The following is an 11,164-nucleotide window of genomic DNA, read 5'->3' on the forward strand; positions in this document are numbered from 1 at the left end:
ATGAACATTGATGAAATATTTTCGTTCTCAATTGCATGTGAAATCATAAACGAAAATGATGATCCTGAACCCAAAACTGTGAATGAATGTCAAAATAGACATGATTGGAAAAATTGGAAAGATGCGATAAATACTGAGTTAAACTCTCTTAAAAATCGAAAAGTATTTGGACCCATTGTGGATATACCTGAAGGTGTGAAACCTGTTGGGTATAAGTGGGTCTTTGTAAGAAAACGAAATGAGAAAAATGAGATTGTAAGATACAAGGCTCGTCTTGTTGCACAAGGTTTTTCCCAAAGACCAGGAATTGATTATGAGGTAACATATTCTCCTGTTATGGATGCCATTACTTTTCGTTATTTAATTGGTTTATCAGTGTTTAACAAATTGGACATGTATCTCATGGATGTTGTTACTGCTTACTTGTATGGATCACTTGATAGTAACATATATATGAAAATCCCGGAAGGATTTAAGATGCCTGAAAACTCAAAACCCAGAGAGACGTATGCAATAAAGTTGCAGAGGTCATTATACGGGTTAAAGCAGTCAGGACGCATGTGGTATAACAGACTGAGTGAATATTTATTTAAAGAAGGCTATGTAAATAATCCTATTTGCCCTTGTGTTTTTATAAGAAAAACAATATCTGGTTTTGTAATAATTGCTGTCTATGTTGATGATTTAAATATCATTGGTACCAATAAAGAAATTAAAGAAGCAAGAGATTACTTAAAGAAAGAATTTGAAATGAAAGATTTGGGGAAAACCAAATTCTGCCTTGGTTTGCAAATTGAATATACTAAAAATGGTATATTGGTACATCAATCAAACTATACAGAAAGGGTATTGAAAAGATTCAACATGGACAAAGCCAACCCTTTGAGTACCCCAATGATGGGCAGAACATTAAATGTTGAAAAGGATCCGTTTAGACCTAAGGAAGAAAATGAAACAGATCTTGGCTCTGAAGTACCATACCTCAGTGCCATTGGGGCACTCATGTACCTTGCCAACTGTACAAGGCCTGATATAGCCTTTGCAGTGAATTTACTAGCAAGATTCAGTTCATGTCCTACAAAGAGACATTGGAAAGGAATAAAACATATTTTTCGATATCTCCGAGGTACTTCTGATTTTGGTTTGTTTTATTCTAACAATACAAAACCAGTTTTACTTGGTTATGCAGATGCAGGATATTTGTCAGATCCACATAATGCTAAATCACAGACTGGATATGTGTTTACATATGGTGACACCGCAATATCATGGAGATCTCAAAAGCAAACACTTGTAGCAACTTCTTCAAATCATGCTGAAGTAATTGCCCTCCATGAAGCTAGCAAAGAATGTAGATGGTTGAGATCAGTAACTCAACATATCCAAGGAACGTCTGGTTTACCAACTGATAAGAATCCAACAATTTTGTATGAAGACAATGCTGCATGTGTTACTCAGATGAAAGAAGGTTACGTCAAAAGTGATAGAACCAAACACATCCCTCCAAAATTCTTCTCATTCACACAAGAGCTAGAAAGAAACAAAGAGGTTGATATTCAATACATTCGTTCGAGTGAAAATGTGGCCGATCTCTTTACAAAGGCACTTTCCACATCAGTCTTCAAGAAACACGTACGAAGTATTGGAATGCGTCACCTTCGAGACATTTGAAGAATAATTACCTAGACTTGGTTAAGGGGGAGCATAATGTTGTACTCTTTTTCCCTTATTGAGGTTTTTATCCCAATGGGTTTTTCCTAATAAGGTTTTTAACGAGGCAACGTATGTTCCCATCACATTCTTCTCAACAAAATTAAATGGAGCACTATGATGAATATTTCAAAGGGGGAGTGTTATAAGTAATTAAATAAATCATCAAATTAAGGTGAAAGAGATGTTTCACTATTAATGTTGAAATATTCATGGATAATGTCAACTTAAAATAGTAATGTAAAATTATCAATGTAAATGTCAACTTGCAATAGTAAATCTAAGTTAATGTATTCATAATTTTAGTAGTATAAATATCACCCTTTGGATCATGTAAAAGACACTCTTGAGAGCAACAAGTAATCTCATAAAACTTCTCCATTCTCTCCATTCTCTTCATTAGCATAATATATATTTATAGTATTATAACTACATTAGTATTTAATATCATTATATTAGTCCTTTAAGAATACTTAAATATTTTATTTTCTCAACAATAAAATAAAATAAAAGGTGTATCTCTGACACACTCGTCCGCAGTCAGTGAAGCTCAAACAAATCCTAACCGTAACAATGAGCTTTATCGATGACGGCATCGACTTAAACCCTTCCGATTTCGGCTTCATCGATGACGGCATCGACTTAGACCCTTCCGATTTCGGCTCATCAGTCCCCTTAAAAAAAGTCCCAAACGGCGACGTTTTCCAAGCATCACGCGCCGGCGACGTCGACCGTCTCCGTTACCTTCTTGAATGCGGCGTTAACGTCAACGCTCGTGATCAATGGGACTCCGTCGCACTTTACTACGCTTGTCTCGCCGGTCATCTTGATGCCGCTCGTATGCTTCTAGAAAGTGGCGCTATTTGCTCCGAACACACTTTTGACGGTGATAGGTGTCATTATGCTGCTCTTAATTTGAAGGTTCGGAAACTTCTTAAAGCTTTTGAAGCTCGTCCTCCTCCTTTGAATCCTTTGCAGTCTTCTCTTCGTGATACTTTTTATGCTTGTCCTGCTAATTCGCATTCCGGTGGCTTTCAGTTACCTGGTAAGAATTTCATTCTTCCTTTTTCTTTTTCTTTTTCTGTTATTTGGATTAATTAGTTTATCAAATGTCGTCATCATAACAAGCTTTAAGAAAATGGTGCATTTCAGAAAGTTGAGAAAGGGGAAATAACTGTGTTGGTCTTTGGAAGTCTCATTCGCCGTCACATTAGTCTCTGAATGTATCGGAATTACAAATACATCTTTTTTTGTTAGTAATTTTATGTACTAAATTGATCGATGAATTGTAGGACTAAGGATATGTTTATTTCAGCTTTAAAAAAATGGATTTTTTCTTTGTATTTTTTGAAAATAGATTTTCTAAAACCGTTTTTCAAGATATTACAAGTTTTTTTACATTCATTTTTTCTAAATTGAAACACTAATTTTGACATCATATAACATAAACACACATTATTGAAGATCAAAACATAGTCAAAATAACAATTTTTTCAATAAGTTGTATTTCAAAAATGATTTTTATGAAAATCTATTTGAAATAGCTTTAAAATTAAGTGATTTTTTCGAAATTTTGATATCCAAAAAAAGTTTCAATAAAATGATCAAATACCTAAAATCACATTTTAAGAATAACTATTCAAACCAAATTTTCATTTGAGGCTTTTATAAAAAGTTTCTTTGTAAATTTTTTTTACACAAAATTATGTATCATCACAAGAATCTATTTTAAAAAAATCTATAACAAACAGGCCCTAAATTGACTACCTAAAAATAGATTTGACAACCAAAATGACTGATAAATGAGACAATTGTGGATGTTTTTGCAATTTCGATACATTCAGGGACCAATATGATACCGAGTTATGCTTAAGAGATCAAAATGGTGGTTTGTTCATTTAGGAAATCATATGTAGTTACGAGTATTTTATGTGAAGAACCTTGCGAAAAGTACATAAGTAAATGATCCTGAGTTTTCTCCTTTTTTAATTTAGGATAGCTGTAGTTAATTTAAAAGTTTTTGTTGCAATTCTCAATATTTTTTTGAACAAATTGCAATTTTCGATAAGATAGAAAGATGCACTTGAAATTAAAGGAGAATACGACTAAAATACGTGCCTATGAAAGTTTTGGTTTGTCTTTGATAAGTATTTGATTTCTAAGTTATGAAAATATGATTTCTCATAAGTTTATTTATAGATGATTAATGAGAAGATATATGAGAGAGCTTATTAGAAAGTTGACCTCTAGAACTATAAGCTCTCTTTAATTTCGGAGATTCATAGTTTTTGTAAGATTATTTAATTTTTTTCCTTGTCCTATAAAAGTGTTTGTTCAATATGACTCAAATTTTTGGGGTTTGTAGTTTTAGTGTGGAGAGAGGTGACAGGAGTTTTTGTTGCTAATTTCAATAAGAAAGATAGATAGGAAAATAAAGGGGAATACATCAGAGAACTGAATTGTTGTCAGTTGTCACATAATACTTGAGATGAATAATCAGTAATCGGCATGTCTTAGCTGCTAAATGTTACACAGTCTGTTACCAGGCATTGTTCTGGGCAGAACAATATTTAAACCAGAGCAGTAAGATACATTGACACAACACATACATGCATAACTGTTGAGAAATTCTTTTATTTTTCCTCTCCATTTCAAAAACTACAGCAGTGTCAGCATAGGTTTAGCTTCATAGTTGGCGTGCTTAATCTTCCCCTGTTGGAAGTTGGAGGACACTGTCTTTTTCCTGCAAAACAAGACAGTGAAATATGTTTGATAAATCCACTGCAATGTGAAATATGGTTTGATGATTAGAAGATATTTGATAGGATAAAGCCTACTAGCTTGTGGTTTTTCATAGTTTAACAAAATTCAGCTTGCATCGATGTTATCAATGGCAGAAGGCAGTTGATGACAGCAAGCCAAGGATTCGCCAAAATAATATGGTGGACGGCATTGCGGCTTATGACGTAAGCATGGCAGCTATTAAGTATACAAAGAAACTGAATAATATAAAAATTAAAAAACTATATAACAAATTGAAGTTGCAGCAGGCACAGTTAAACCCGGCAACTCAACTGTCAGCAACAATTGAACCCAAGCATGGACCCCAGGATAACAAATTGAAGCAGAAGCAGGCACATATCATCTCATTGGATTTTGGGTGGGTTTTGTTTTATTTCCCCTAAAAAGGGTTGCTCAATTTCTTATGCGGCGTTCTCCTAGGTCACAAATACTGGTCAATTTCTTAAACATAAATTCAACTAATATTATTCTAAGGTTGTGACCTGGATTTTTCCTTCTTATTAGCTCCTTTTAGGTCCTCATCATGATGCATACCACGATCATACTAAATACAGTTGGTGTGTAATTAGGACTGAAGCTCCCACAGATCTGTATGATCCTATGAGGAACACCACAAGGGATAAAAGGGTTTGCATGGGAAGACTCCTCCAACCGAAATAGGAACCTGATATCAGATTTCTAATGATGATTTTAAGAGAAACACCGGACAATATATCTGAATTCTCTGTTTAAAATTACATATAAAATTACTTGTTTTAGAGCAACATGTATCTTGAACATGCTATTTCAGTGGTAAGAGCTTAGTCTTGTAAAAATGGCCATTATTGCCACTTAAATTGATAAAAAATTCCTGCCGAAATAAAATTTCTATCTTTAGTTCTTAAAAAAAAGTATTGGACTTTTCTAGACATGACTAACTGATCAAATATTTACTTAGAACAATGACTCTTAAGTAAGTAAAATATCAACTACTAGCAGGCCAGGCAGGCTTACGTCCAAAAAAAATATATGACTTATGTTACAGTGAGTTTGTTAATAAAAGATTTCTGTTACTAAAAAAAAAGATGTGCCTTATATTATGGTGAGTTTGTTAATAAAAGATTTTGTTGCTATTGAAAAAAAATCAAGGGTATTGTTGGTATTATGAAAAGTCCACACCAAAACTCATGTATCCTCTTTATATATAGTATTATTGTTTACTCTTTCTCTCTCTCTCTCTCTCATGTGAGATGGGGATATCATTGTTTGTGTCAATTCTTTTTCCAAATAATAATATTGTATGAATACATGGTCTGGGACTCAATATTTATCATATTTGAATAGGTATCTCATCCACTCAAGGGTTCAGTGGCAACTACTTTCCTCCAGATGTGGTTTTTACTGTACAAGGAAGACCCATTGAAGCTCACAGGGTCATATTAAGTGCAAGGTCGCCATTTTTCAAGAAAAAATTTGAAACTGATTGGAAAGAGCGCAGTGAAGTAAGATTTTCACGGGAAAAGTTGTCATATCCTGCACTTTATAGCCTTATACATTTCTTTTATTCAGACAGATTAGAGATTGCTGTGGATGACATGGAGGATCTTGTGAGAATTTGCAAAGTATGCAAATGTGAATCTCTACAGAAAATTCTCGAGAAAGAAGTAGTTCATCAAAAATATGCAGACTATAAAGCTTTGACAGATGTAGACAATTCCCAGAAGCGGTTTATTTTACAGGGTCAATCTCTTCCCGAAGAAGACAGGCTTCCTGCTGCCTTGCACAGAGTCCTTCTGACGGCCCTTTCAAATTCCACTCATGAAAATTGTCAAGATAATGGAATCAATGAATTGGTATTTAGGATGGACGCCATGCAGATGGCTAAACCACTAAATGATCTTTCTGATGTTTGCGTAAGAGTTGATAGAAAAAATTTCCGCTGCCATAAAATTATTCTAGCATCAAGGTCAGAATATTTCAAAGCAAGACTATCACGTATGCAGGATTTCCATGAAGGGAAAGATGAATTATATATTGACTTCCTTCCTTGTCTCGAAGAACATGACATGAGTGTGGAAGCATTTGAGAAAATGATTGAATATATGTAAGTCTCTTCCCTTGACTGTGAAATTTTGAAATTGAAAATATCGGAGGGATCTAGTATGGGAATAATTACCATGATAACTTGAGATCATTTTGTGAATCAGTATCTGTGACTCTGTATTATTCTATAGTTACCTGATTTATAGTTAAACGCTTTGCAATGTGGTTATTCTTTCTTACCTTCAAGATTATGTCTTTATATTTGGGATAAAAGCTTCACCTATTTTCTGTATGTCAATCTGCAATATGTAACAAACTGACCAAACGCAACCAATTTCATTTAAACTTGTAGTTCTTTAAGTGCTTATTATGGTTCTTATTCCCATTTGTCAAAGATTGAGTAAAACCTATATGCAATTGCCTTAGTTTCATGCATGTTTGTTTTAGTACCATATCATTTTTGTGTTGTTATATGTTAGTTTCTATAGCATGTTCCTGCGATTGTGCCTTCTGCTTAAAGTTTCTGAGAAAATATGACTGTATTTGTGCATTAATTTTATGCTGTGCAAGTATGATTTTCATGAATTTTATCCTGCCTCTATTTGTTGGTCCAGGTACACCGACCGTTTGCAGGAAATAAATCCAGATCAGGTTTTTATACATCCATTTATATTTCTTTTAAAAGTTGTTTGTCATTTTATTGTCAAATATTCATAATATGTTTTGGTTTTGAGCAGGCTGAGGAAATGTTTGATATTGCTTCTAGATACTTGATGTTTCCTCTTAAGCGTGCGGTGGCTGATGTTTTAATACCACACTTGGAAGTTGCGACACCTGAAGAACTTTGCTATTGGTTGATGCTAGCAGACATGTATTTTTCTTTTCTGCCTGTCTCTCTCCTTCATCTTACACTGATGACTGCAATTATTGTGTTTTCTTTAATATTCTCGGGGAGGGGAGAGATTCTTCCTTCACATTTGGATAAATCATCAATTTAGTCCCTAAACTATCATTCTTTCTCCAATTTAGTCCTTGAACTATATAAATATAATAAGCAGCGCTAAACTATATGAAATCCGTCAATTTAGTCCTTAAAGTATATGAAAACCCACCAATTTAGTCCGTAACATCTTAATAGTAAATAATACTAAATTGATGGGTTTTATATACTTTAGGGGCTACTTATTACATTTATGTAGTTCTATAGTTTAGGGACTGAATTGGAGAAAGAATGATAGTTTAACTGAATTGGTGGTTTATTTTGTTTCTTTATTATGAATATATAATTGTTTCAATAAATTTTGATACTTGTACTTTACCTTTTAATTTCTACTTACTTTAGAGCTCAAACATTATGTTACTAGGAGCTTATTTAATAAGCTCTACTCCAATAATTAGTTATTAAAAAAGGTGTTAATCCGGATGGTTGCTGAAATGTCTTCTGGTGTAACTATAATTGATTTAAATCAAACTTTAATATTTACTAATGATCTATAATTCAGATGCAAAATTAGTTGGATGAAATTCAAAAAGGAGGACCTTAACTAATATAAGAAAGCCTTAACTAATATAAGAAAGACCATGAATGTAATTTGTAGATTATTTCTGACTGCAATATATTAGGAATAATATCACTACTGGAATGAGATGAGCAGTTCTAGTGTTTTTGCTTTACCATTTCCCCTCAATTCATTCACCACTGCTCAAATTGACCTTAGGATTGTGTCGTAAAATGGAACCCATGTCTTTGTTCACTGATTCCGGATTCCTATCTGCAGATTATGGTAGCCTGTTGTGATGAATTATATGTGTTATGTTCCTATTCTTTATTCTTGATAATTGATCTTTGCTCTCATTATTTTATGAAATACCAATACCATGTTGGAAATATATCTAGATCTAATAATGAAGCTGCACTACATCATATTTTGGTTTTATCTGTATTTGCTATTGAATATTTGTTCATTTCCAGGTACGGTGTTTTGAAGATTCGGGAATTCTGTTTAGACACCATTGCTTGTAATTTTGAAATGTTTGCCGATACTAAAGATTTTAGGGCATTGTTGTTGACTTTGCCTCCACCATCTGGAGACTCATCTCTTCGTACTACTGTCCCAAGCATGCCTGGATCTGCCCTAAATAATGATCAAGGAAATCTTCTTGATGATTTACGTGATAAATGGCTCGAGATTGAAGCTGCTGAGCTTGACGAGAGAGATGAGAGTGCTTTACAATTTGACAAGCGCCTAGAGATGCTTATGCTTGTTGCAGAGCATGAAAAGTCATCAGGTGATGTTGATTCAAATGGTGTTAATGATGTCACACACATGGCGGATTTCTCCCCAGTCACCGCTTTAATTTCAGGTGAACAAAAAGAAGCGTAGATTTATGAACACTTTTTTTGGAATGTATAGATTTTTTTAGATCATCACGGTGGTAGTTTATAGAGAGCAGCATACTAAGTTAGGTTTTGCTTGAAGAGCTTAAGTTGGGTTTTAGTAACTGAAGTTGCTCGAGCATTTATTGATTCTTGAAGTGCTATTTATATTATGATTATTCCACGGTAGTTTTGAGTTTGACATTTTGATTGCTTACATGGTTGTGTGCTTGTTCTAACTAGCCTGTTCAACTTAAGCCTGTGAGAAAAGCCATGTTAAAATATCTAGAAAATACCCCATAATATCATTTCTCTATCTTAGGAGTTCATTTCATTTCTGTGACCTTATTTGATTATGAAAATAGTATGGATGGATGAGTGTGTATAACTGGTATAAACAGTTGTTCTATATTATTATTTTTCATGCCAATATTGGTATCAAATATTATTTTTAATGTGCTAAAACAACGACTTTATGATCTTCTATGTGATTTTAGCATCCTATATAATGTCCAAACTATTTGGCTGACGAAAGATAATGATTCTATTAGTCAAATGGTGTACCTTCTATTTAACAATTATTTTTCACTAAAAATCAGATAGTTGATGAATTTAATTTATATGGACTTGAGACTAAGTAATTTTGTTTTTTTGAGGTAAAGTAAAATATTTTATACATATATACGTCTAATAGATCTCACTATTTAGATGTTTTGTGTATCCTGAGAATAATATTGTCACATCTAAATTATGAGACATGACTGAACATTAGCATAAAATATGTTTTTTTTTTTTTAAAAAAAACTTGGTATCCGGCCTTATGACCGACTAATTCAAGGGAACCAATCCCTCCCACCACTCATTTGTGGGGGCCCATTTAAAGCCAGAGTTTTTTGCTCTGTATGAAGTTAGCACACCGAAATTGGCACCAGGGGGAATCGAACCTGAAACCTTGAGAGGAGCATATGCTAAGGATCCAAGCCTACACCACTGGACCAACCCGAGTGAGTTTTAGCATAAAATATGTTTATGTTGTCAATGTATATAAATTAAAAAAACAAGTTAATTTCTGCGTCAATTGTTTTCTTGTTCTTGAAGATTTTCCGTTAAAAAATATGTATATGGATATAATTTAGAGAGCTGCTTTTATGCCCTACCCTTTTTGTAGAATCTAATCTTGATCAGATGAACTGTTTTAGAAGGACAAAAATACGGTAATTCCATTTGAATTTTACCTATTTGGATGGGAGAAAAATACCATTTTGTCTAGATTTATCATCTGAATGTGAGAAAAAAAAATCCATAAATTCAGAAGTAGTTCTTCATGTTTTATGGTATGACTTATGACATGTTTAAATTGCGAGGAAAACAAGGAGGGTTTTTTTCGCGCCCCTAACTTTCTTGCGCACGCCATTGATTGCTAAAAATGTCCCGCTTGCATTGTAGGGTTCGAGCATTGACAATTCACACCCTAAAGTTTTATAAATGAATTTTTTTCCTTTTTATTTTCCATCATTCATCATCTTTTCTTCATTCAATTATTTTCTTTGTTTTTGGTTATTTTAATATTTTGTGTGCTTGCAATAGCATAGTCCATCGTCAATTAGAGTTAAAATAGGAAGTGGGACAACATGAACCCATTTTATCAACATTCTCATCCTAGAATGTGAAACTTGTTCTTATCCTTGGATGTGAACGAGGCATTTTGGTAATTTCGATGGACGCATTAAAAACAATCGGAGACACAAAAATAGCTTCTGGCAAAGCTTCTAGAAGGCCCACCACTTCACTTCATAGGAGCGCTAGTGAAAGTCGTAAACAAATGACTAGTGGACTTTAAGTTATATGTTCAACTCTATGGCTATACAAGACCGTGTTGACTTGTGTAATTGATTTGTGATTCATTGAGGTTTTAGCACTTAATTCATCAAATCACAATTGGTAACACTAAATCTCTTAAGCATTATCAATCATCCAAACATTCCTAGTTCTACAATCAATTTTCTATTCTCATAGCAAATTAATCATTAGAATCATCACATCAATGGCCAAGAAATGTGAAGCATTAAACATGAGGAATATTTGATTAAGCTAGAACTTGATTCAACACAATCATATACAAAATTTACATTGATGTTTGGAATAAAATCACCTAGGATCTCCAATCTTGAGAGTTTAGTTACACATAATAGCCATGAATTCAAATGGAGAAGATGAAGTTTGCATCAATTCCATCATCCAAAGCAAGAATCA

The 11,164-nt window shown here is 33.5% G+C and overlaps 1 protein-coding gene across 1 annotated transcript; it reads left to right on the forward strand.

The window, feature by feature from the left end:
- Positions 1 to 2,194: 2,194 nt before the first annotated feature.
- On the forward strand, positions 2,195 to 9,113 carry LOC123910057 (BTB/POZ domain-containing protein At2g04740). Its single transcript, XM_045961088.1, has 5 exons — positions 2,195 to 2,755; positions 5,836 to 6,595; positions 7,149 to 7,185; positions 7,272 to 7,405; positions 8,507 to 9,113. The coding sequence occupies exons 1-5, from the start codon at positions 2,284 to 2,286 to the stop codon at positions 8,916 to 8,918; spliced, it is 1,815 nt and encodes a 604-aa protein (XP_045817044.1). The 5' UTR covers positions 2,195 to 2,283; the 3' UTR covers positions 8,919 to 9,113.
- Positions 9,114 to 11,164: the final 2,051 nt, after the last annotated feature.

The sequence above is a fragment of the Trifolium pratense genome, linkage group LG2, assembly GCF_020283565.1.
Source record: "Trifolium pratense cultivar HEN17-A07 linkage group LG2, ARS_RC_1.1, whole genome shotgun sequence".
NCBI lineage: Eukaryota > Viridiplantae > Streptophyta > Magnoliopsida > Fabales > Fabaceae > Trifolium > Trifolium pratense.

Bases quoted from the DNA above. Each gene is read 5' to 3' on its own strand.
- LOC123910057 (XM_045961088.1), top strand. From the start codon at position 2,284: ATGAGCTTTATCGATGACGGCATCGACTTAAACCCTTCCGATTTCGGC. The intron at 2,756-5,835 runs GTAAGAATTTCA...ATATTTGAATAG, and splicing joins CGGTGGCTTTCAGTTACCTG to GTATCTCATCCACTCAAGGG. The intron at 7,186-7,271 runs GTTTTTATACAT...GGTTTTGAGCAG, and splicing joins AGGAAATAAATCCAGATCAG to GCTGAGGAAATGTTTGATAT.